Raw genomic sequence first — 27,881 nt, 5'->3', positions numbered from 1 at the left:
TAGATAGCTATTGCTGCTTAGAGCACACAGTGCTCTTGTACAAGCACTGTCCTGATGACTTCTGTTTATTTGCTCTAGTCTTCTCCACAGTTGACCTTCTATAGTTGAAGAAGCAAACTCAGAGAGGATGAGTAACTTCCTCAAACTCAGCAACTTACAAATAACGGAACTAGCATTGCTTGCTTTTTCCCAGCCATTCTGTGATCAACAATTGGATTTCCTATGAGAAACTAGCAGTGCATGGGTTTTAGAATTTTATTTAAATGATACTTCTCTTAAAAAGAGCTGTGCCAGGAGAAGTGGTGCACACCTATAATCCCAGCAACTCAGGAGGCTGAGGTAGGAGGATGACAAGTTCCGGGCCAGTCTAAGCAACTGAGTGAGACCCTGTCTCAAAATGCAAAATAAAAAATGACTAAGGATGTAACTCAATGGTTAAGAAAAAAAATGGGTGTTATTTGGAGTGGGAATGGAGTTCAGAGATACTTGACTAGCATGCACAATGTCCTAGGCTTCATCCCCAGAACCATACATGCACAAAAGTTATTTCCCAAAACTGAAATTTGATGACCCCATAAAGTAAATTAATTCAGTAGATAGTTGAATTTATAACTACTTGTGACTCTTGTACTTTAAATATATAATAATTATCATGGTCAGATGCCACTTGAAACATATACAGGAATAAAAAATGAAATGTTCTTTTAAAAGCTTGTTTTTGTTTTCATATTATACACACACACATGCATTTGCATCCATATTTCTAGAAATTTCTGGAATTATAAGCATGGAACTGTAACCAAGAGTTATCACTAGAAGAGGGAGGGAAGGAGACTATTAGTTTTCTACTTTGTATTATTTTGCCTTGAATGACGATGACTTTACAAAAATAAAACGATTGCAGACTAACATAATATAAAATACTACACAGTGTTTCAATTGTTTAAAAATTGTTAGTTTTAAATATATAATAATATTTCAAATCATTTGGGGGAATACCAGGGATTGAACTCAGGGGCACTCAACCACTGAGGCACATCCCAGGCCCTATTTTGTATTTTATTTAGAGACAGGGTCTCACTGAGTTGCTTAGTGCCTTTCTTTTGCTGAAGCTGGCTTTGAACTCGCTATCCTCCCTGCCTCAGCCTCCCAAACCTCTGAGATTGTAGGCATGCGCCAAGGCGCCCAGCCAAATCATTTTTAAATTGCTTGTACAGCTCTTTCAACTCAGATATTAAAACTTAAAGAAACAAGTTCTGTAACAAAATAAACATTTCCCTTTTTCTTACAGAAAATTGGATGCCTTAAAGAGTTTAAGACCTTAGTGCCTTTGACTGTAACATAATCAGATAGTACAGAAAAGAAGATGGATTTGGCAACATCCCAAACAGTACCATTGCTTTGTGGCTTTATTTCTTTTTGTTTCTAAAAGGGTATCAGAGGCAAAAGGAAAGGGAGAAAGCTTAGTGACATTTGTGAAGGTCAGAACAGGTATTCAAGTGCAACATCTCTTGAATACTTTAACAAGAAGTTGAAGGCTAATAATGTCTGAATCAGAAGTTCCTTTTAACCCAGTGAAAATTATGTCCTCAATGGAACCACAGAAAACTCCCTTGTTTTGTTTTCTTCTTTCCCTCCCTCCTTCCTTCCTTCCTTCCTTCCTTCCTTCCTTCCTTCCTTCCTTCCTTCCTTCCTTCCTTCCTTCCTTCCTTTCTTCCTTCCTTCCTTCATTATATCTATCTATCGCAAGCAGAGGATAAAAGAGAGATATCTAGGTTGTCTAAATTTTATCAATTAGCTTTATTGGTGGTGCTTCACTTTCAAGTACCTTACCGGTTCATGTCAAAATTTAATTCCATCAACATGTTAGGACCTTGTGCAGAATGATTGTGTTGAAACAACCCTGCAGTTTTACAAGTGAAACAGAGGATATGAGTCCGTGTCCTCTAGACTGTAGGATACTGATAGGAAAGCTGTTGGGGCCTGGGATATGACGGATCTTGAACTCAGGATTGAGAATTCATGCAAAATTGCAGTTTTTCAAGTTCAAATGGAACCAATATTTACTAGGTGGAGTAGTTCAGAAAGGACTTTCCCAAAATAACATTTCAGCAGGAGTTTTTCCTACCAATTAGTCTAAAAAGCACACTTTAAAATGAAAATATTGCTCATTTCAGTTAACATATAAATCACCACAGAACTGTATAGTCATGAAAGGTGTTCATTCCCTTTTCCTCACAGGTATTTGTTATTTCTGCTTTTTGTGTATTATATTAACCAATCTCAGGAACTCTAAAAGGTATATTTTATTATACTTTTTATTAAAATGTAAGATGAGCCAGGTTAACTCTCATGGGTTCATACATCTAACAAATATTAAAAGTTAGAATTTTCCCTTAAAATTGTTCAATTCCCATGATGGTTTAGATGTAAGGTATCACCAAAAAGCTCATGTGTGAGACAATGCAGGAAAGCCTAGAAGTGAAATGATTGGGTTATGAGATCCTTAAACTAACCAGTGCATTAATCCTCTGGTTGGGATTAACTGGGTATTAACTGTAGGCAGGTGTGGAGTGACTACAGGTGGGTCAGTCGTGGGTGGTGTGCCTCTGGGGTTTACATTTTGTCCCTGGTGGGTGGAACTCTCTGTACTACCTTGTTGCCATGTCCTAAGTTGCTTTCCTCTGCCACACATTCCACCAGGTTTTGCCTCACCTTGAGTCCAGAGCAATGGAATCAGCTGTCATTTAAATAGAGACCTTTGAAACAGTGAACCAAATGAACCTTTCCTCCTCTAATTATTCTTGTCAGGTCTTTTGGTCACAGTGGCAAAAAAGCTAAAACAATTCCAAAATCCATTCCCTCTCCATTGGCCTTGCTTCCTCCTTTGTTTCTAAGTCCTAATCGGTTTTTACTCTGATGCCCATTAAATGTCTTTCCCAGGTCATTATCAAGTTGTTTCTTTTCATGACTAACTTATGAAAACACAGTTGGGGTGGAAGAATCATAATTAAAATGGAGAATGAGGGAGACAGCTGAAAAACTCTGAGGACAGCATTGGTCCAAGAGTTCTCAGGTTGTGAAAAGTGGTCAGAACCATTCTCATGTTTAAAATCTTTTAGTGAGTCTCCATTGGCTTTAATTTTCTCCACAACTGCTTAATGGGCACCCCCTGAAAACCCAGGTACTGTTCATCACCACTGAAGGTAGAGCTGTAAGCAAAATAGAACAAATACCTGTCCTCCAGATTTTTACTCTAGAGCACTTGATAGAAGTGGGGAATATTGGGCAGGTATAAAGACTGAGACTGTCATTATTGTGAAATCCTAGCTTATTAGTGTGGTTCATCATTTGGCTATCATCTGCTTTAAATGACTCATCACCACACTCAGTGTTCCATTCTGAAGATTCTTCTCTCTGAGACTACCTAATACCTGTGTAACCCTAAGGCAACTTACACACTACCTCTTCTCAGGAACCTCTGACACACCAAATTCTTATTTGCGTGCCAGAGCATACTAAACTTATCATAGCATTTACAACACACTATGTTATCGTTTTCCACACTCAATTTCTGCTTTCTTCAAACAAAAGAAACTCAGCTGGCAAGAAGCATGCCACTTCATCTTGCATCTGTGACTCTTAGTGCCCAACCTGGCAGAGAATGAGCACTGGATAAAATGCTCTTTGAAGGATATGAATGCCCAAGTACATGGATACCTAGATGAAATGAGGCATTTTAGGTATGACAATCAAAAGTGAAAAGAAAATTAGAATATTTTTATAAATGTGAATTCTGGAGACGTCATTATGTGCAAATATAGAGAAATCATTTTCTAAAATTTACCTTTCCCTAAAATACAGTTGGAGCACTGTTTCCAAAAGGAAAATAGCTAAAAACCATAGTTCTGTGAGATAGATTGGTACATATGGCATGCTACCTTTTAAAAACTACACCTTAACATTTTCTTGACTTTTAATTATTTATTTATTATTAATTATTAATTATTGTATTATTCCATTTATTAGTAATTAATTAATTATTATTTATTATTCATTATTTGATTATTTGGATTTTAATGATTATGACTGCTTATTATGACTGTTTATTAATATTTTCTTATTCTGACTGTATTTTTTTTAACAAATCACAAACTATTCATAGAGGCATTTATTTACAGTTAACTTGGCTTTATTCAAATATTCAACTGTTCTCAGAAGAAAACTAATCCTTCCAGAGTTATAGAATCTGCAATCAGTCTTTGATACAAAAATAGACCTTTTGCTCTTGAAACTCAAATCGGATTTCTTTTTGTAAGATGACACCTACTATCTTGCATTGTTTAGTTTCCACGAGCCTATGCCAAATATTTCAAATGCTGTGAATACATGTATAGAATTAAGAGTCCTCCACTGATGTTGTTCCTAGGAATCTGTGGAGACACTGTGGCAGAGGATGTGAAGGACTCACTGCTGTCCTCGCTCTCCCCGCTCTCCCCACTCTCCCAGCTCTCCCCACTGCTCTCCCCAATGTCCAAACCTTCATTCTTCTCATTTTGGGAAGGAGGAGTCTCTTGTTCCAAACAGGGGGGAGTCTTATTACTGGAATCTGGGTTTAGTGAGGTGTCTATACAAACGTCTTCAACAGCACACACATTAATAAACTTAACTTCTTCTAAATCAGATTTCTGCTCACAATTCAAGTCAGTGTAACAGCTGCAATGAAATTTTTCAGAAAAATGCTGTAGGTCTTCAAATGTGGGTTTTCCATGTATTATGTACTTTCCATTTTGCCCAATTTGAATAGCAAGGTTACTTGGATTGAGGTGAAGATAGTCATCTGAATTCCAGTTTTTCCTAATGCAAATTCCCTTCTCCTTGCAAAGCACTTGGCTACACATTTTGGCTGCTAGGGTTACATTAATTAAGTAAGGATTCAGTGTAATCTTCATGTAATCCTGTAGGTTCAAGCAAGCCTTCTGTAGAATTATAAGACAATATCAGGGTATAAGTTAGTTCGCATGTAAATTAATTCACAGCAATAAGCATTTTTTTAAGAACAAGCAAACCAGACACACCAAAAAACAGGAAACATTTTCTCTTTTTACCTTAAAAAACAAAGTTATTTCCACTATTTTTGTAACATTCACATGCCATTTCATGCCACTGAATAATTGATCTGTTGAAGCTTAACATATCCAAGCCTTGGTCTTCCTCAATAATTCATAAATTAATCAAGCAGATAGAATTGTACAGCTGTTAGAATATCTGCCCTGGGGTTCATTTGCCCTGACTGCAGTTCCGGTTTCATCAATAACAACTTTATGAACTTAGGGATTCTCAAGCTTCTAAGTTTCCTATTTTGGTGACCTTGATTAGATAATTTGGTTATTCTTTATGCTTCAGTTTCATCACCTATAAAATAAGGTAATTTTGGAATCTATCTCAAAGGGTTGTTTTGAAGATGAAAAGAAAAGATGTATATGAATCTTAATACAGGACCTAACGTATTTTCAATTAACCCTCAATAAGTTATAAATAAATGTAATAAGAATCACATTTGTCAGACACATTTAAACAGCACTGAAAAGAAATTCCAAATGGCTCAAAATAACCAAACAGGTTCAACTGAGTATATTTTAGATTAAATGTTACATAAGAGTCAAATTTTGTGTGAGTAATGACAGCTCTCTTATAAATTTGGCAGAGTATGAATGATGAATGGCTAAAATGATTCATCTTGAGACAGGGGTGTTTTAAAATCTGGACATCAACCTTTCAAAGACATCAAAGATAGTCACTTTGATGTTCAGCAGTTTCATTGAGTTAACTGGCTCTGTTATTCCTTCAGCAGACCACAGGGCATGGTGGAGGTACCCTGGCAGGCAAGTAAAAGAGTACTGGCTGCTCCCACTCATCCTTTTAATATTTCTTATTACTTTCTTTGAGCTGATATCATCTATTGTTAGAGTAATAATGACCTTTCAAAGATGGCTGTACCTTAATCCACAACATGTAATGATGTTAATGTACATTGTAAAAGAAACTGTGTAGATATGATTGAGTGAATATAGCATGTGAAGGGGAGATTAACCTGACTTATTTGGAAGAGTTCAATCTAATGACATGAGTCATTGAAAGTACAGAAATGATTGTAGCTGGGTTAGAAAGATAAGATGAACGAAGTGGAGAGATTCAAAATGTAGAAGAAACTTAAATTACCACTGCTAACTTTGAAGATAGAAGAAAAGAAGCAGGAGCTGAAAAGTGTAGGGACTTCTCAAAGATTGAAAGGCCATTAGCCAATGGCCTTTCAGATGATAGAGATTTCACTGCTATAATCACAAGGAACTAAATCAGCTGAATACCCAGATGAGCAACTGGAGAACCTCCTAGAAAGAAATGCAATCTGCTGCCACTTTAATTTTAACCCGTGGAGACCCTGCTGGGCTTCTCATCTACAAAATTGAAAGGTGATACATATCTGTTATTTAAGACATTAGGTATTATAACTTTTATGGTAACAATAGAAAACTAATAAAACCATCTGCCTTCTAACTCTCTAATGGATTTGCTTGGAGTTTAGAATAAAAACTTCTCTTGACTTCATAAGGTCTTTCATGGTGTAACCCTTCCTTCTTTTGTACAACCCTCCCCACCACTCTTCCTTCAACACAGTGGTTGTTTCACTAGCATACCAGGTTTATTTCAAACTGCGTTACTGTTCCCTCTGCTTGGAAGGCTCTTTCCCTCAATTTTTATCATAGTTGACTACTCCATCTTGTCCTTCTGACAGTTCTATAATTAGACGTACCTTTCTCAGAAAGTTTTCTTGCTAACTCATATCTCTCTATTAATTCTCTGTATAGTACTTATCATTCCAAATGTTTTTATTGATGCACTCTAAGCATGCAAAGACTTTGTTAATATTCTTCAGTATTACATTCCCAATATCAAGGACATAGAAGAATTTATACCAAGTTCAGGTGACATTGCAGTTGCTTCCCCAAATCCATAGGGGTAGGTAAACAGAGGAGTAAAAAGATGAGAATAATTTGAAACCCATTAGTCTAAATAAGGTGTAGCCTATGGAAAGATCTAAAACTGGTTCTTTAATTAATAAGGGCTAGTTTACAACATTTGAAAATTTATCATGATGTAGATACTCCTACAATGGTCAATTTCAAGTACCAATCTGATACTACTGAATGCAGAACTGGTAATTGAGTACACCACCATTACACAATATGGTGTGCATTATGAGGTAGCAACTGTTACATATTATTTCCTTTTATATAGAGGCAATAGATATATTTCCAACAGATATAAATAACCTCAGACATGTATTATTAATGTACTAATCAGTACATTTTGAATACCTTTGTTTTTAAAATAATTTACTTTATTATGAGTTTGTATGATTTAATTTTTTAATAGTGACAGTGTTTTAACAACTGGCTCACAAAATTTCTGAATATTTGTCAATCAAGTATCACAAGCTGGGGCCAGTTAAAAAGGCTCCATCACACTGCTGGGTCTAGTGAAAAGGAGTGGAAAGAAATGGTTTACATAACTCTTGTTTTAGGTCACTTCCAGCAACTTCAAGTAAATCTACAATTACCAGTTTCTCAATTTCTCAATGGTCAGAGGAAACATGACAAGTGACCTGTGTGTCTATTGACATGTAAAAAGGGAGAAGTAATGATAACACTAACTTTCAAAATTATCATAAATTGGGAAAAGTAGCAGAAATGTATGGAACAGTGTCTATAAGGGACAATGTTGAGACAGTGCCCTTAAATAGTGAATTAATTAAATAATCCTATTAAAGTCAAAGGACTGTCCCTGAATTATTTTTTTTTTAAAACTCAGGATACAACCCAGGGACACTCTACTACTAAGCAATATCTCCAGCCCTTTTTCTTTTCTATTTTGAGACAGGACTCAATAAATCATCCAGGGTGGTTGGAAACTTGTGAATCCTCCTGCCTCAGACTCCTGAGTGCCTGGAATTATAGATGTTCACCATGCCCCTTGCATGAATGAATAATATTGAAGATGATTTGGGAGGCACAGTAAAAGAATATGAATCTAAGATTAAAGTGACATTAGAAAACAAGTGTGACACTTACATAGTATATCATAACATCCTAATTATTGTGAAATGTCTGATTCATTACTCATCAGACTAAGGGTGGAGTTTTTTAAAAAACACTAAGGGTGGTTTTATTCCTAAGGAAGTTATGTGGAATATGCATGAATGGTTCCATCATAGAATGAATAGTATCCCCAAGAAAGGGGTTCATGGATTTGGAAAAACAAGTAATAAAAGTTGAGAATATACTTAGGAGAATCACAATTTTAAGATAATATTCTCACATACAAAAGGTATTACCTAGAGACATATATCTCTCCCTGAATTTGTATTTTGTTTCTTTTTTCTCATTAGAGATCAAACTGGAGATAATATATTTATTTAAAATAGGTAAAAGTTCTGAGACTACTTTAAAACAATTTCACAAATGTTACTATACTTTTAAACAAAGTAAGAATATTGCCAGTCTATCTAAACGACATAAGACAGATATAATACCGGTCTTAGAGTACAATGTCTATGCTCTGAGGACAGGACCTCAGGCCATGAACTGCATGTGAAATTCTCCATGGGACATTCACCATTAGTATTTCCATATCCATCAGAAAAGGAAAAGTTTGGCTCCAATTTAATAGTGTCCACATATATAGCTTTTCACTTTCATTAAGTCACAAAGATTGAAGAAGGGGCAAAGACCTGATATGGAAAATTAAACAAGAATGAAAATAGACACTCATCTTCTGACACCAAACTCCACGCCAAAAACTGAAATCATGGCTTTGGTTTTGCTACTTAACAAGCCATCTAGCTTCAGGGAATTTCAATTAATCTCACCAAATTTCTGATTTCTCACTGGAATATTCTTTGCCTTATAAGCTAACCAAACAAATTCAAGATAGTTCAATTCTGCATATATTCATTGAGCACCTACTACTTACTATCTGCCAAGCATAACACTGATTTTCTTACTTAACACACAACAATTCTCCAAAACATTAAAGGTAGAAATATCTTCATCTTTTTCTTACCAGTTCAACTTACCATACTCCGTGCTAAACTAAGAGTTCCCCATATTACAATTCCAGTGGCTCCCAGAGCAATAGTCTCACCAATTGTATTCACAAGGTCAACCTGGTGAAAGTGATAGAAAGAGGGAGCAGAGAGGAACAAAATGAAAGTGTTATGCACAGGACATTAACTACAAAGCTGAGCCTGCTGCTTTGACAACAGTAATTTAAATATTTCTTCATCCACATCCCTTTTATTAAAAAAGAATAGAGAATTCTTGTCTTAATTACTTCTACTGACAAGAGAGCAGACCCATGAAAAAAAGAGATAGAGCTTCTATATTGTGTATACTACCTAATGTTGCATGGTTGCTGAGAGATTACATGATGATATTACATGAAAGAGAGAAAATATTCTCATTCTGCATTCATATATATAATGACTTAGAACTACTCTTGTACGTATGACTAAATGACATCAGAAGCTAAACTTTACTTCCCACAAAAATGCTCTTCGGTCTCACTGCACACCATGTATGGACCCTGTTTCATAACTCTGAAACTTTGCTACTTTGATTTACTTACCTGAGAAAGGAATTGCAAAGTAAGATCAGTAAAAACCAGGCGGGTATATACAAAAACTGGAAGTGGGTTTCTAGCATTAATCATTTTAGAAACCCTAATAGCTTCCTGTACACGATTTCGCGAGAAGAGTGCCGCTAGTGAGGATGACTGCAAGTTGCTGTTCAAATAAATGGATGGGAAAAGGGCGGTGCTTTCCTTCCACAACCAGTGCAGATCGTCATTCCTTTTCTTTTCTATGTCAGGGCAAGCTCCGGTGTAATGGGATTTTTTGTAGTCATGGTTGTAACAATCAGGGAAAAGATAAAAACCCCAGAAGTGATTTGGCCGAACTGATTTGCCCAATTTTAAAGTCTCTTCCATGAATCTCCTTCCTGCTGTTTCAAACTCTTTTTGGGCGATCTTAGTGGCTTCTGTGATATTCAGTCGTAAATTTTGTTGCTGGACCAACTCAATAGACTTTTCCCTATAAATAGTCTTAGGTGACCAGTTTCTTTCCCAGGTGGGCCTCCAGTCTTCCCAGTCAATGACAACCAAGCCCATGTTGTCTACTGGTAGGTAAAAGAAAATGTCTTTCCTAGCTTTGTCCAAATGCTTTTGTAAGGACCCCAGCTGGGGGATTCCTCCATGCACACTTGTGTCTGTCTTATCTATGTATGGATAATAGCCAAGTCTGTCCGTATAAAATATTGTAATACCTTGCCCTGTGATACCTTTCTTGGGACTTCCTATTAAAGAGAAGAGGCTCATATCTAGCGGCTCGTCAAACTTTCCAGTACAAGCTTCAGTTGGAGCATTCCAGACCCAGAGGAAAGGCATATTTGGGATAAGAGGGGGGGCACTGAAATCCACAGTCAGGCAACATGGAATCAGAAGGGAGATGAACACTGTACGGGATGCTCCACTGGACTCAACAAAGCTCCCAACAAATAGATGATTCAAAGTCAGCATTCCCATTGCAGAATAATGACGATGAAAAACAGTGATTTCTTCTTCCACACTTTAGCTTATCCAATATTTGATGCAAGATATGAGCACAGAAGAAATATAGTATAATGAGGCCACTTTGATGGGTAAAGAGGTAGAATAATTATGTTATATTTAAATACTCTTCTTGTTTCATGTTTCAGCAATGTTTTGAAAGTTGCATCATCTATAAATGAAAAAAAAAAAAAGGAAATATAATACTTTCTGTAAAGGTACATTACTGTATCCAAGATAGTAAGCTTTACCAGGTTCTCAACTTTATGTGAAAACAGTTTAATTCCATTTTAGCAGATAAAAGACCAACGATTTTGTTTAAGTCAATAATATGAATTTCACTTATGTGTGATACAAATTCTATATACTAGTTAACATTTGTCTCATTTTCTCAAATCATAACAGAGCCTGCAGAGAATTCAATATAATTATTTTTCCTTTTGCCATTCCAGGTGTACAGAATGCTGGACCAAGCAAAGCCTATTGAATGAATATAGATTCCAAGTCAAATCTCATTCTCATTTATTTCTTCTTGACAGACCACTTTTTAGTGGTTTGCCAAATATTAAAAAGAACCTCTCATAGAATTAAAAAATTTCATATTTTCCTAATTCTTTTTTTCTTCTTTTTATTTATTTTTAAGTAGGACAGAAAGGAAGAAGAAAAAATCCACTTTGTCAGAAGAAATAAATCAAAAGTGTGTTCAAAACTATTGAATCAACCAAAAACTCCTACCAAGTGACAAGTCAAAGTACTTTTTGGAACACTGATGGATCAAAATCTTACAGTAATATACTCTCTTAAGTTTAAGTTAATAAAACATTTTACTACTCCACATCTTCTACTTAAAGAATTGGTTTTAGCCTACTTTAATAAAAGCAAGATATAAATATTGGCTTTTTAATAGTGTTTGATAAGCAAGATTGTGTGGTTATTCTGATTGAGACAAAGTGAAGTGCTATAGACAAATTTTGTAGGGCCATAAAATAGTCTGAGGCAAGGATAAGAAATAATGCATTAATCATCCCTTGATAGTTGCAAAAATTACCTGCAAGAAGACATTATTATTTTTATTTATTTATTTTTAAATTTTATTTATTTATTTATTTTATTCAGTTTTTTGTGGTGCTGGGGATTGAATCCAGGGCCTTGCACATACTAGGCAAGTGTTCTATCACTGAACCATATCCCCAACCTAAGAAGACATGTTTAAATGTTTTGTTTGTTTAAAAAAAAATTAGTTTGAGGAGGAAACAAGGCTTTTTCTCTTTAACGAGATAGTACTACTACATAGAGAAATAATGAGAATTATGTTGTCGAAAATGTTGTCCTTACATAGCAAATCACTTAGCCATTCATAGAAAATATTCTAAAAATAACAACAGTCATAATCTTAAAACAATGATTAGTGTCATGTTTTAAAGATCATAATTTTTCCCTCATGTTTATAATGGTAGAGTAGCTAAAGATATTTAGAGTTTAAACCTTTATAAACTTTCTTATTCAGGGTAAAGCTTCAACAAATCTTATGAGTAATATCTCCAAAAAAATTCAATTACTATCTATCTACACCAATAGCTTAATGGCAGGGAGTGGGAAAAGAAAATGAAATAAAGAATTAGCTTTCCTGTGTCTCAGGGAAAGAGGAAACGCCAAACTTAGGAAATTAATATTCAAACCTCAACTCCATATGATCATTTAATATTAAGAAGTAAAAACATGAACTTTTAGGGTAGAATGAACCTACTGATAAGATCTCTACCCATAGAAATCTTCAGAAATAGGTAGCCACTTCTCTCCTTCAAAAATCAACTGGATGAAATGTCTCTTTAATATAAATCTTCAAACAAAGTTTTAGGACACAGAACTAAGGATAGATTTAGAAGTTAGATATAGAACAGTGCCTTCTTTTTATTTAAAGTATCTGCTAGAGAACCTCATTTCCTTGGGACTGATTTAACCCCAGATAATAGCTGACCTTTATCTATCCACTAGCACAGGGGTTGAGCACCCCTAATTCAAAAATACAAAATCCAAACTGCTCAAAAATTCCAAACTTTTTGAGCACCAATATCAAGCTACAAATGAAAAATTCCACACTGTGAAATCTGGTCCATGCACAAAACTACTTTAAAATTGCAGCTTGGAATGTAGCTCAGTGATGGAACACTTGCCTAGCCTGTGTGAGACCTTAGGTTCAATCCCTAAGGATCTATTTATTTAATATATATTTATTGCATATGTATATATACATATATATGGAATCTGAATGTATATATTCCATATACATTGAATCTATATCACTTCTTATCTCATGTGTTTCTGTACTAAGATCCTAAGATCTGTACTCAATCTAAATCTATTAAAGTTGCCTCCTCAGTGTCCTCCTTGCCCATTTTTTGGAATAATTGTTTCTAAAGTGCTCCAGCTAAGACCCCAACAATGGTACTGGTCCAAAAGCCTGCTTTCTACGTCCAGCCAACCACTGCACCTGTCTTGCAGTTAGTTTCAAGGCAAGAAGCAGTCTGGTTTTCAATGTTTTCTTAAAACATTGGTAAGCCGATTACACCCCCTTAAAAATTTTTTTTCAAAATTTAAGAACTTAAGAATTGAATACATTTGCAACTCTATTTAAGATTAAACTCTTCTTGTAAGAAATTTTATCACTGGAACTCATGCTGGTTAAATCCTTTGAACCAGGAATGTCTTGTCTGAGGAATTCCAAAAGCAGTTTATAATAAAAATTATACAGCTATGTGTAGATACTTACATATGTAGCATTCATCTTTGTGTATTGCAAATCTATAAAATGAGAAAAGATAAAAAGTAATTTCAATACTCAATGGTAAGAAATGCTTAAATGCCATACTTCAGACTGAGGGAATTTGTGCAGCTAATGAAGCAACATAAAGCTAGTGAAGTAACATGCAAAGGTATTCATACCTAAACTACTGTGTGAATTAAAGTTTAAAAATTCACTTACACTCTAAATTGATGCATACAAAAACATGTAAGCCCATAATTAAGGAGCTGAAGAAAATTCAGATATATGAAATAATATTCATACTTCCAGAGAATCCATTATATATTTTTTATCTAGTCTTCTTTCATCTAATTACCATACACTTTCTCAAATAAGAAGAGGAAACAAAACAAAATTTAATGCTAAAAATTAGTTTGCAAGGACAAACTGTCCGTCTTCCTCAGAAAAAAAAAAAATAATGACCATAAATTTTCCTATTCCCCATCAGAATGTTTGTAGAAGGAGATTATGTTTTTATGAAAAAGGAGTTGGTGATTGGTAATTTTTTTTTTTACAATTAAATTTTATTGTATTTATTTAAGGTATACAATATGATGTTATGGGATGGGTCAAATTTTTGAAATTGGGAACAGAGGGGAATAAAAGAAACCAAATTTCTTGGTTAATTCTCTGCTTTTCCACAGCAAATGATTTGTTTTTGTGATAAATGCTTTCTTCTTGAGAATCATGACTAACAGATAAAGAAGTCAGTCAGGCCACTTTCTCCAGAATCTATCCTTTTGGTATTTCCAGTCTATGTATCTGTTATCTCAGTGGACTTAAGAACTGAATTCAGACACACCTTCCTGTCATTAAAACTACCATAGACTTATAATTATGCACATAAAGGGAAATGTTTAGAAATATGGGCAAATGTTGATTAAGACAAGATTATAACTGGTGGGGAAAAAAAAAAGCATAGCATTACCAAAAGGAGCAAAGGGCAAAGGAGAGAGTCCCAAGGTCTAAGTTATTCACAAGGAGCCTCCTTAGTCTCCATTACCCTATATCCCCAGGACAAATATACATAGTTACAATACTGAACAAATAGCCCTCAGCTTAGGAAGCCTCTGGATAATGAAGGTAGTTTTAATATAAATTACTTCATAAATATGATGGGAGTCATGCTTTAAAATGAAATATAAAAACAAAAATCCCTTGTTAGCAATAGGCCCCACAGTCATTACCCTTATAGATTAATCACATTTAGTACAAAGTGCTTGGTTCACAATTTCAACAAGGAGGCTGAGATCACCTCCAGTTACAAGTTTCAGGGAATCCAACCTAAGCATTTTGAACAAACATAAGAGATCAGCATAAAAGCAAAATCAGGAAATGTGCAAATTTCTTCTCTTAAAAAATTTACATGTGTTTTTTAACGTTTCAGCAAGACTTTTCCAGAAAATTTTTTTTCTTAAATCATAATATTTTATAAATAATTTGGCCAGAAATAGAGATTATAAACAATTCAACAAGAGAAATAAGTGCCATTTGAAGTAACTTTCTATCAACTCCTTTTTATTTCCTGTTACTCTTTATTATTATTATTCCTTTTCATTGTTTTTTTTTTCTGCCTTTGTTTTAACTTTCTGAGTGTCTACCAGACATGTTTTGAACCCCTGGAGATTGTCAAAGCTAAAGAAATTGCTAATCCTTAATCTTTTTAACCACTACCAGATATAATGAAATACCAGAAATGCTTCTCAAAAAAATGAAGGAGGTTGTCTGAAGAAAAAAATGTGGCATATTACAGAAGTTCTAATCCTTTTCCACAAAACTACACCTGATTTTCCCTACTAGTAGAAAGAAAAATGGATGACTTACTTATGAAGTAAAAATGACAAAGTTTTCCTCTGTGATGTCATAGATCAGAAGTTGCTCCAATCTATTAGCTATGCAGTATTTAACCTGTTGGGTGAGAAAAGGTGGCCCTTTGTCCAGTCAATTACAAAAAGACTTAATCTTTTGATATGTTACTTTATGATGGGAAAGGAAACCTGTGCGAGTGTGTTTGGGAGTGAATGTATGTGTGTGTGTGTGTGTGTGTGTTTGGTGTTTTAATCTAAGCAAATTCAAGTGCCTATGGCAGAGCAGATTAGCTAGGATAGTAAATTAACATAAGAATGCTATAAATTTTTATTAGCACTTGAAATGAGTTTAAGAGGCCAGTAGTAATACAAGCACTCATTCCAGTTGTTTTAATTGTTCAGCATTTTGTTAATGACAGATTTCTGCATTAGAAGAATGTTTTCAAAAAAGGACAGCATTTAATGTAAAAATAATGTCTCCTTAAAAAATTAATAAATTAGAATTAGTATTTTCAAAATGATAAAGGAAGCCATGCTTGATAAGTTGTCATAGGAAAATACTTATTTTGTGAATTCTTTTCCTTAAGGTGGGAAAGGACAGAAAGAGAAAAATAATAAAATCCCTCAAGAACAGCTCTCAGCATCAAATTGTATTTAATTACTGTGATGGAATATGGAACAAAATTACATATGTTGAATTTTGCAGTAAGTTTATTCTGTTGTTCTATGATATAATTAGAAAATATTACACCAAGAATCTAGCAAACCAGTCTGATTAAACATGAATCTAAAAGTTGAAATTTTTAAGCAAATTAAATCAACGTTATAAAATATTCATACTTCAGTTTTTAAAAATGCATATGTAGTCAATACCAAAGGTGTTTTACTGAAAATAAGAAAGTAAGTAATTATATTCTTGGAAGGGAATTCTTTTGGAGAGGATGCCAATAACATTCTATTTCCAAAATATCTTTGTAGACCTCAGAGTTTATGGTATATAATATACACTTAATTATAGGACTGGGTCACTGTTTAACTTCCAGAGCAACTCAGTTGACAATAAATACTAAATGAGTTACTGAAAGAACCTGACGTACTTTGAATTTCAATAAACTCGAAATTATGGCCAATGCTAACACTGTAAAAATGAAGATGTTCAAACAAAAATCCAAGCCCGCCAATCAGAAGCCATAGGTTTGTCAGACAATCAACAACAACAAAAAGAAACACAGCTGGCTTTTAATTAAAGTAGTAAAAATAGATTTTAGTCAGAAAAACTATTGCAACAGGAAAAATGAAATCTCAGTTTAAAACTGAGCTCAATTCCAGCTACAACAAGGAAAAGTGGGAATTCATATCCACAAAGCAGGGTGGGGGTCAGTGGATAGAGAGTTACTAAAGTAAAATATTTGAGATAAGTGGGGGTTCTGGCTTGCTGAGGACAAGGTGTGATAAGCTATCACCTGGGGATGTTGGAGGATGAGGAAACTACCCTTACCCCTGTAAGGGCAATCTGTTATGGAGTGCCTATGGCAGAGCAGATTAGCAAGGATGGAAAATTAGCATAAGAATGCTCTAGTGGATCAGGGACTGATATGAAGGCTCTGGGACTCTTGCTGAACTGACAAGGCAGGATTCTTGCTAGAACTGTACTCTACAAGGATGGACACAGAAGTCCTGGGTTTGAAACCAAATCATAAAGAGTGTAAGATGAGCCTGATTCAAGTTCTGTCAAGGAAAGAATCTTTGTCAGTTCTCCCTCTTGTGCATGTAAAAGCATTAATTAGTTGACTAACTAAATAAACTTGATGAACTTTGCCTTCCGGTAAACTCGGAATTTTAGCCACAATGATACTTTAAAAGGAAGATGTTCAAACAAAAACTGAAGCTTATTATCCAGAAGCCACAGCTCCAGCATTATTCAGAAGACAAATATGTCTTCTATGGTCAACCATGAGGCTGACACACCCAGACATGACAGCCCAAGTAATTGAATAAAGACTCTAAAATCTCCAGTGGCCTCTAAATTCACATCAGTAGTTATAAACACAATAGTTTTTCTATGCTCTATGCAATGGCACTTGCTGAGCCCCAGGTGATACCAGACTTTGTCAGTGAACTCAGCATCCTACCCTCACAAACCTGAAACCAATTCAGTGATTACAATGGCTCAGCTGCCTAACATTCATAAGCAAGAAGGCTTAGTACCAAGCCAAATAAAAGTTTAAGAAGAATATCGAGCACCATTGTTATTACTGGTACATTGCATCAATGAAATTCACAAAAGCACTAAGACCAAAAAGTATGAGCATTGAGTTAACAAGTCTATTAATAATAACCACTGTTTATCTTCTCTCAACCATTCATATAACGTCTACCTTTTATGTCTCAGAAGAGCCAGAGCTGTGGTTAATAAATCTTTTAATATTCAGATTATATTAAAGATATAAATGGCTACTATAGTCAAACACAAACAGCAAATATCTATCCCATAATCCTTTGTCCAAAGACACCAGGGACCTGAACTCATCAAGTGTCGTTGAATACATTAAGCAATGTAGAAGATAAATAAGAAAAATATACCAACTCACCTTCTAAAGATAATACAATAGGTAATTGTCTTCTTAAATAAAGTACTTGGAGACTGTCTCCATACTAGCCTATAAATGGAGTACTAAATTTTTTCTTCAAAAAGAGGACTAATTTAAAAATCTTTGCCAGATTTTTAACCAGTTTATTACTTAACTTCTTTTAAAAAATCATGCTAGGATGTATATCTGAAGAATGCATTCTTTAAAAGAAAAATGGCTAAAATCTTTAGCAACCAAATGTCCTCCTACCATATATCTTTGCCCACTTTTAAGAAATGTGTAGGAACTGAGTCTAGGCCAGCTTTTCAGTCAGAATCTACAGGAAAATAAAAATTCAAATTTTTTGTTATTAATATGAAAGTTCTTGTTCTTAGAGGAAGGAAGATTTGATGATTATAAGTTCTTTGGGGATAAAATGAATGAATGTTTCTGCCACCATGATCCTGCCTTGCACCACCTCTTGCATAAATTTCTTTGAACTAGATTTTTTTTTAATTTTTAGTCTTTATTCTGAGCCTAGAGATATATCTCTCTGAGCCTAGAGATATATCAGTAGGTTGCTCCTACTGATGCAGGCTTTCCAAACAGATCTATAGAATCCTTTAACTCAGATCATCACCAAAGCCACTTTTAATTTATCAAAGTTCTCACAAAAATTGTACCTATTTTCTTAACATCACTCACAAGAGACTGTAAGCCCACTATCATTGCCCTCATTCCCAGGAAAGTGCCTGGTACATAGAAGGAGGTCCATCATTTCTTAATTGAATGGGTGAATAAGTGAAAGTATTCATCTATGAACATAATGACCAAATGATTTTTCTTTTTCTACAGTTTTACAAAATTATTTTTAATCTATTACCAAAGCACAAGGACATCTATTAGACACAATGCAGTTTGCCCTGCCTGGCTTAGTCCTTTTGGGCTGCCATAACAACATATCATGGACCAGGTAGCTTATATACAACAGATATTTATTTCTTACAGTTTCAGAGGCTGGGATTGGATTCCAAGATCAAGGCGCCAGCTTATTTGATGTGTCTTCTTCATAGAACTTTTATAGCTCTCTCACAAGATGGAAGGGACAAGCAAGTTCCCTCCTACCTCTTTTATACTAATCCTATTCAGGAACTCTCAGGCCTCATGACTTAATTACTTCTCAAAAGGCCCCACCTCTTGATATTACCACATTGGGGATTAAGTTTCAACACATGAATTTTGGGAGAGCATAAACATTCAGAACAATATTTTAAACATTAACAAGATTTGGAGTTGAAAAGTGAAAACTAGTAATAGCTACTTTTAACCTTATTTTATTATATAGATAGGAAGATGGAAGATTTTTTTTTTTGTGTGTGTGTGTGTGTGTGTGTGTGTGTGGTTCTAGTACTGGGTATTGAACCCAGGGTGTCTCTAGCACTGAACTACAAAGTGAAACCCCAGCCCTTTTTTATTATTATTATTTTTTTTATTTTGAGGCAGGGTCTCACTAACTTGCCCAGACTGGCTTCCAACTTATGATCCTGCTGCCTTACAAGTCACTAGGATCGTAGGTGTGCATCACCATGCCCGGCTGGAAGATGTACTTTACGGGTTACAATTCGAAAAACTTTTAAAGATCATTTTTTTCCTCCTATTCTAATCCTATTCTTTCAGATAGTCCCCAATTGCCACCACTCTCCTTAGTTAATGATGTCATGTAGTACACCCTCTGGATACCTGTACTACAATGCAATGCAGCACTAGAAACATTTACCGGTGCTTTCTTCACAATATCATTTGTTACCTCTTCTCTCATTTACTTTTCACTTTTTCCCTTCTTTCTTAACTGAGTCTTTGATCTGCCCAGGAGAACCTGGAGACTGGTGACACACATACCTGAAAGTATTGAGGAGACAAGACCTGTAGATAGACTGAGACTTTATTTCCATTTTTAACTCCATTATGCAATAGATGGAGGACCCAAATTATTCAAATTTTAAGTATCACTTAACTTTTTAAAGGTATATTGGCAATACACAGATCTATCCAACTCCCAGGAATGCTATGATAATGTGTGAAATGATACCTGTTAAGGTATTTTCTATAAAAAAATATGTAAATCTAAAGTGCAATGTTATTTCCCTTGTACCACCAATACATTGAAATCTTGCTTTGTTCTCATGGATCATTTGCATTCACTCCAAGTTATAAGCAATGCAGCTGTAACAGGTGTGGAGAATTCTTTCAATGCACGTGATTAGATTAGGAGTATCTCGAGATGAATTCCTAACCCAAGAATTGCACAGAAGTATTTACCAGAAACACTGGTTGGGCAATGCAGAGATGTTTTGTGATAATAGCAATAATCTAAGTCTCCTTTAAAGAATTTGGGATTACAACAAAAAAGAAGGGATAGTAAAAAAGTCATACCTAGCTCAATTAATCTCAGCGTGTAGAAACTCAGTACAAATTATATAGCAGTCCCTTCGTACTTGTGATTTAGCTTTCCATAGTTTAATGCCCATGGTCCAAAAATATCAAATGAATAATTCCAGAAATAAACCATTTGAACATTTTAAATGACTTCTATAATTATACTATGTTGCTATAACTGTTCTATTATTGTTGTTAATCTCTTACTATGCTTAGTTTATAATTAAACTTTATCGTGTATATATGTAAAAACTCTGAATATTTTGAATCGGGTACTATTCAGGGTTTCAGACAATTGTGGAACATTCTGGAACATATCACAGGCCTGTGCTGAAGGGAAAATAGAATAGTGAAGTAAACCTTCCACAGGAGGGCTCTGTCAGCTCTTCCACATTTGGGATCATCTCTGGCCAAAGCCTATTACAAAGAGCACTTTCAGAGCATACCCTAAATAAACATCATTGCATTAATCCTATGTATTTTAGGCACAATGTAGGGTAACTGCAAGCAGAGTGATCCAAGAAAGTGATTATAAGCTGACACCTAGCATTTTAGTCAAATTGAAAGTCACAACCTATTAGCCATAAAATCACTTTAATTGTCTATGATGAGTTTTTGTTTAAAAAAATGAGTAAAATAGACAATAATAGAGTGGAATAGGATAGAAAGCACCACCAGGTGCCATGGTATTTAACAAGGATATTATTCTATAAAGCTCTTCTCTCAGTTATCGTGCACTGGGAGAGCAAAGTATCTACTTTCCTTCTGTTTACACACCACAACAACAAACATATAAGAAGTGTGTGACCTCAAAAGGTGTGCAGACTTCTCTCTGCCTGCAAGAAAGCAATTAATTCTTCAGTGGATACCATCTGGGTATCTTCTAATCCAATTTAATTCTGACACCATCTACTTGGAGATAGCATCAGATCTCACAGGTTGGGGGCTCTGACCCCAAGACACCCCCTACACTCAAATTTCAGTCACGAGCTGCCGGGTTGTTTTACCCTGTGCTATAAATTAGGGTTCCCACACATCCTCCTGATTTAATTATTTAATTATTTTGCTCGAGCAGCCAACAGAACTAAGGAAACACTTAAGTTTGCTGGATCTTACAAAGTTCACAGATGAAAAGATGCTTAGCATGAGGTATGGGAGAGGGGGTGTGGAGTTTTGCACTCTTCCAGGTACACCTCCCTCCAGGAACTTCTGTGTATTCAGATACCCAGGAGCTCTCCAACCCTGTCCTTCTGGGTTTTTACAGAGACTTCATTGCATACATATGGTTGAAGAATGCACAACTGTGTCAAAAAGTGATTGAACAACAAGAGTGTGATCTAATACCAACAAACTAGGTGAGGGAACCAAGCAGAACAGGCTATTTCAGCTTTCATCCTCTTTTTCTTACTTCTCTCTCTGCAGCCTTCCTCCATACTATGGGACTGGACACCTTTGGAAAGAGGAGGGGCACATGACTTACTATTGGACGGGGTGGGTCTTAGAATTTATAGTGAGCACAAAGACAGAAAGTCAGTCTATGATTATCATTTCTATGACCTGCCTTAGGGAGAAAAACTCTTACTTTCCATGGCCTATCTTAGGAAGGAAATTATGAGCCAAGAACTGTAGATGAAAACTAAAATTTATATATCATAATTTCAAAGTTATGTATTTATATATGGGTGTAGTGAGTGATAGTGTAAAATATTTAATTTTTCACTGTAGAATCAATCAAATAATTTTGCAACACAAAAACTTTGGCATTGGAGACACCTAGGTTTTGAGTCCCAAAAGCAGACACTTTCTAGTTAACTAGGTTAAGCTATGTTACTTAATCTCTTTAATTTAATCTCTTCAACAATCAGAAGAGAATTCTTATCTGCCTGAGGATTCCTTAAGTAATGTCTATAAGTGTATAAACTACTGCACTAGATAATTTGATCTTCTAGATTAGAACCAAATGGCATAGTATCGGGTCAATCTAAAACTTACCTTTCCCAGAACTGTTTGACTTGATTTCTTTACTGTACTTTATGCTTTGAGATTTTTATTTGTGTTGCTTTTTTTGTTGTTGTTTTGTTTTACTTGTTTGCTTTTTAACTGTAAATTGTGGAAAATAAAGCAACTATATAAATCAATTATAAAATTATTTTAAAAGTTCATGAAACAGCACAATACATGTGAAGGGGTTCAGAAAATGCCACCCTAAAACATGCTACTGTGGCGTATTGTTTCTTTTGAACTAAAGATGATGTAGCAACAGTAGTTGCAGGAATAGGTCTTTGACCTTCTCCAAGACATTTCTCATGTACAGAGTACCCTCCCTGTACTACAAAAAGAACATTCTTACCACTGGACATTGGGAATGGATGCTTAAATGAATTGATACAAACAAACCTACTAAAATAGCCCTTATTTTCCTCTCGTTTTCCCCACATATCTCCCTAGTCACTTTCCCACAAATTGTTCCCTCTAAAAGATTAAACCTCTTTTTTCTTTGTTTTTTGTTTTGTTTTGTTTTTTAAATAAGTATATAAGCTATTGGTCCTAAAAGCTTTTCTGGGTCTTCTTTGTTGTTTCCCTATGAAGGCTCCTGGTACATGTAAAAATACTAAATAAAATTTGTTTGGTTTCTTCCTGCTAATCTATCTTTTGTCAGTTTAATTCATAGGCTCCAGCTACAGAACTGTGGACAGCAGAAGAAGATTAATCTTTTGTTCCTTCAGTTTTGAAAGTAAGAATAAGGCATTACTGCCTAGGATACCCTGCTTACTGCACAGGCTGCAGCTGAGATATGGGGGACATCTGACAAGAGCCTTCAAATAGTGAAATTCTTACATCAGCCTCCAGAATCTCAGCCTGAAGTGAACCTATTGTGAACCTTACTATTCTAGTGAACCTATTCTCTTACTATAGTGTACATACTGACCAGAAAGAAAACTTTCCCTACTAATACTACTCTAGACATGCTTTTGGATTTTGTCATGCCAATGACGTCATCTGGAAATCCTCTGGATTCTTAGTCTCTTCTGATACTCCAATTGCCTTTGGGCATATAATGGCTACCCTTTTACAAACTGTTCATCTCCCAGCTAAAATTGCTATTTGTTCACTGTCTGGCTCATACCAAGGACACTGATAATATGTCTCTTGAGAACAAAAGGGCTGACAAGCTAGAAATATGTGGTGGAAAATGGGCACCTTTCCTTTCTTTCTCCACCCAGTTTATAGATTTCTTTTATTCCTGACTGATATTATTGATCAGCTGGCAGTCTGAAAAAAACTGAACACATTAGACTCTCAAATAATTACCAGAATGTTTATATGGTGGCCAAACAGACTTCCTGTAATCTACTTTCTTGTGATCTTTGAGCTTGCTCTTATCTGCCATCAGGTGAGACATACATGTGGTTCAGGGAGAATTAGGAACTAAAGACAAATGGTTCTGCCCTATTTTTCACAGAATTTTTGGCCAAATTATTTCCCCGATGCACTCTTTATAAATTTTGCCAAACTTCTAGAAGTGATTAACATAGCCGTAGGAATCCTCCATGGCCCATACTTCCCTTATGATACTCTGTGTTGATTTTCTAGCTTTACCTCAAGGCTTAGGCTGTTCCCAGTAATGGAAGATGTCCTCATGTCTGGTAGATGAACTGAATGCTATCCAACTAGATGTTGACATCATGACAATGGCAAAGAAATTAACAACTGAGATTATTTCTCAGTTTAGCATTCTTTTACAAATGGAAGTAGACTAAGGAACTCATTTTTTCAGCAAAACTAAACCACTTGCTCACAAAAATTCTATGGCACTCTTTAAAATTTCATACCTTATGTCATCCTTATCATCAGGGCAAGGAGAATGTAAAATTCTGAACAAAAAGGATTTGAGGGAAAAATATCTGTCAAGAAATAAGACAAATGGTTCAGAGCATTAAATGGTTTGGACCTTATAAAAATCCAGATTTCTCCAATTAGGAGACATGAATTAACCCCTTTTGAAATAGATTTGTGTGATCTTGTATCAATCAGCATCTCTAACCCTCTCATTTCTGTATAGAGTGAATGTTAGGGAGACTTGAGTTGATGTGATGTGATGATTTGCTATACATGAGAACTAACTTTTATACTTGTGGTCTATCATTAAATCAAAAAGCAATGGCCTCCACTGACTAGCAAACCTTGCCAGTACTTTCAACCAAGAGGTCAAGTATCCACCAAGATTTTTAGAGGAAAGTATATACTGTTACCTTGCTAGGAAGAACCTTATGAAGTACCGTTAACCACCTATACTGCCATCAAAATAAAAGAAAAATCCTCTGGACTCATGTGATCCACACCAAGCTAGACTCAGATGATCATCCCTTACAGGATAACTAGAACACCATCCCTACAGTGACTTCATAGTATAGATTTCCAAGCCAATTCCAAGGCTCTGGAATCAGATGACATCACAAAGTAGACAGCTTTCTCAAGATCACAGATCAAGAAATTTTGCTTCTATCTTTTTTCCCCTTTTAAGTCTCTTTTATTTCCTGAAAAAAAGGAGGGGAGCCTTTTTAAACAAAACCTTTCATTTCCCCCCACCCTTATTGAAAAGTTGACTGGAGTTTGCTTGTCTCAATCTAAACTGCTCTCCCTGTGATCCTCCACTGTAGGTTCTCAAACTTGTCTGCCTCCTATCAGCCTTGCCGTTTTCTTAGCAAGTCAAGCACAAACCTGACACTGCCCCTTACACCAGTTTTCTAAACTGTAGCCTTGTTACCTACTCAGTCTGACAACTGGAGATGTCAACATATTATTAGATTAGAAACATATTCTGATTTCTGCCAGGGACAGCATGTGGTGGAACCACTGAGAAGATGGACACATGTAGGTTATACATGGCCAGAAAAACATCACTCTGCTTGTGCTTCTGGAGAGGTCATCAGGCCAAAAAAGGCCTTTATGAACATTCAAGGTTGCCCCTTAGTCAGATGAAAACATTGGAAGGGAATTCTTCCCTTTGTATTGAACACAAATATGATACTGGATTCTTCCTAATTAATAAACCAAGACAATATTGCAATCAAATGCTATGACTGCACCTCAAACCATTCACGGAGGTCACAAGTGCTTCCAGCACCTCATTGGATGGTAAAAAACTTTTACCAATTCTCCAAATGTTTTGTCTGGTTCACAGGCCACTCTTAACATGACATGGCTAGCTCTGCTGCTCCCCTGATTATGCTCCAGAATTTAAAGTTTTTACATTGGTAGAACACAAATCTGGACTAACTTGGCCAGGTGAAAAAAAAACAAGTTTTATAGTAGTCAAGACCAGACTTCAGGCCTCTGGTGTCAAATATTTCACAATATTTCTTAAACAGACATACCAGGCACATGGAGGTGTGAAGATGCCAACACAACTGATGACAAAGTTCATGAGACTGGACCCAGGGAACTGCAGGCTCCTCCCTCGCCATGCCCGGGAATAACTCTGACATTTTTGCCAAGTGGCAATAAGCTATATGAAGTATTCCTACCTAAGTGGTCGGGGCAATGGGGACTCAGATACCTACTTCCTTCTGACGTCAGATATTCCAACTCAGGCACTTTCTTTCAGAAAGTCGTGGAACATAAGCAGATGAGACTGCATTGAGACTTACTTGTATGTTGCTTCTCCAAGTTATTTTCAGTGTTGAAGATCATATTTCCAAGTTTTGGAATCTGACAATTCAGTACCACTATGAAAAGGCAGGAAGCACACCAATCAGAATTTAATAGTTTAGCCTCTGTTGAACTCCAAAATTTTTGCATCCTAGATACATGACTGCCCAACAAGAAGTTTATGTAATCACTGGTGGGAAATGCTGCTTGTATGTGAATCATATAAGACAATGTGACTAATTTTTACCTTTGAACAGAGAAGATTAACACCATCCATCAAACAAGTGAGACTCAGCCATTTTATTGAGCGGACCCATTCCCAGATTTGGGAGACAATAGGGGAAAACAGGATATGGGAAATGTGCTTTGAATTGTTCTTTTCTGTGAACTATTTTCCTTCTAGTATACATTCTTCTCTGCCTTTTCAGATCTCTTAACACTCAGCTACAGCCACTAATTCAGCATTTATTGTGAGAAAAATTACATGACCGTTTCAGGCAGGGAAAATTACACAAGCCATCACAACATGCCATCCTAAAATATGCCACTTTGGCATTTTGGTTAGCCTTTGACCTTGACTAGCCATAAATTTTCTCATGTACAGGGTACCACCTCTGTACTAAGAAAAAGAGAATCTTCGTATCATTGAAGACAGTGGATGCTGAAAGGGATCAATACAAATATAACTTTTATCTTTCATTGTTTCTCCCAAATATCTCCTAAGCACTTCCAAAAGATAATTGCCCTAGAAGCTTACATCACTTCTCCTCTGTTACTTCTATGTAATTTATTATTTTGTTGTTAAAAATTTATACAAACTCTTAACATTAAATGCTTCCTTGGGTCTTCATTATTCCTATGAAGGATTTCATGGTATATAAAAATGTTAAATAAATTCACATGCTTTTCTCTTGCTAATCTGACTTCTGTCAGTTGGATGCACAGACCCTCACCATAGATTTTAAGAGTAGAGGAAAATTGTTTTTTCTTCCTTACAACTGGCAAACAGAAAGCACCCCCAAAAATCCAAGTCATTCCTGTTGTTATCTTTATTAATATTGTTATCCCTTGCCCCACCCATCTTCTATATGTAAAGTAGTACCATACTTGCAAAAATTACACAAAGCCCAAGACGATTTAATGATTCATATAGACCTGATAGCATAAAGACTTCCCTAGGAATTTAAAAAAAAAAAAAAAACTTAACCTCAATATGTGAGCCATTAACCAATTGCTCTTGTAGAAATGAAATGCTCAGCAAATTCATACTGCCGTGGAGCCACATCTGACCATGGCCCTATGTGAGCTTTAGCACACAGTGTGTTCCTGAGAGGCAACCTGCAGGAGGAGGTCTTCACGGATCATGAATCTATCAGCAGATAGACTGACTTGCGCCTCTGTGTGAATTGCATTAATTTGACTGTCTCTTTGCATCTTTGAGAGGAGTCTACTAAGAAAACACCCTCTTTAAGTTCGAACTTCAAACTGCCTTTCCTCAGCCCAATTCAATTATTTTTCTGACATTTAAACTGCAACTTATCTGGAAAGTTTTTAGTCTTTTAAATTGTTTTTGTGGAATAAACAACATTGAAGTAAGGTGGCATTTAAAGCAAATAGAGGCAAAACATATTATTGATATAGAATTCAGATATTTTTACAGTGTTTGGTGGTTGTATAATATAGTATGGCCAACCAGGCCGTTTGTGCTTATATTTCACAAGAGGAGGCAGAGAAGCTATCAAAAAATCAAAGAAGCAAAAGTTAGTATTATTTCCCAATATTAAACTCAAACCAACTTACTCTGGCTATTAGCATGCTTTTTTACATCTATGAGTAATCATCAATAATCATTATTGTTTTCGTTTATTAAAAGAATCAATACATTTAGCATATAGCATTCAGGAGAAATGTATGACAAAAAAATTATCTGCAACTCAACGTTTTAGG

At 35.5% G+C, this 27,881-nt stretch overlaps 1 protein-coding gene across 4 annotated transcripts; it reads right to left on the bottom strand.

Annotated features, from left to right (window-relative positions):
- Positions 1–4,174: 4,174 nt before the first annotated feature.
- Positions 4,175–26,034, bottom strand: Spam1 (sperm adhesion molecule 1). Of its 4 annotated transcripts, XM_048786057.1 has the most exons (5): positions 25,934–26,034; positions 15,293–15,376; positions 9,688–10,837; positions 9,137–9,226; positions 4,175–4,979 (listed from the first exon to the last, which is right to left on the bottom strand). In XM_048786057.1, exons 3-5 carry the CDS (start codon positions 10,639–10,641, stop codon positions 4,359–4,361), a joined length of 1,665 nt encoding a protein of 554 aa, XP_048642014.1. In that variant the 5' UTR covers positions 10,642–10,837; positions 15,293–15,376; positions 25,934–26,034; the 3' UTR covers positions 4,175–4,358. The 4 variants fall into 4 exon arrangements, with proteins under 4 accessions (XP_048642014.1, XP_048642015.1, XP_048642013.1 ...); XM_048786058.1 differs by lacking the exon at positions 15,293–15,376 and having other exon boundaries at positions 25,934–26,013; XM_048786056.1 differs by lacking the exons at positions 15,293–15,376; positions 25,934–26,034 and adding an exon at positions 18,853–18,951.
- Positions 26,035–27,881: the final 1,847 nt, after the last annotated feature.

The sequence above is a fragment of the Marmota marmota genome, unplaced genomic scaffold, assembly GCF_001458135.2.
Source record: "Marmota marmota marmota unplaced genomic scaffold, marMar, whole genome shotgun sequence".
In the NCBI taxonomy this organism is placed as follows: domain Eukaryota; kingdom Metazoa; phylum Chordata; class Mammalia; order Rodentia; family Sciuridae; genus Marmota; species Marmota marmota.
Note: the sequence above shows the minus strand (reverse complement) of the source record. Positions and strands in the feature narration are given on the sequence as shown.

Bases quoted from the DNA above. Each gene is read 5' to 3' on its own strand.
- Spam1 (XM_048786057.1), bottom strand. From the start codon at position 10,641: ATGGGAATGCTGACTTTGAATCATCTATTTGTTGGGAGCTTTGTTGAG. The intron at 9,227-9,687 runs GTAAGTAAATCA...CACTTTCACCAG, and splicing joins CTTTGCAATTCCTTTCTCAG to GTTGACCTTGTGAATACAAT. The intron at 4,980-9,136 runs GTAAGTTGAACT...ATAATTCTACAG, and splicing joins TTAGTTTAGCACGGAGTATG to AAGGCTTGCTTGAACCTACA.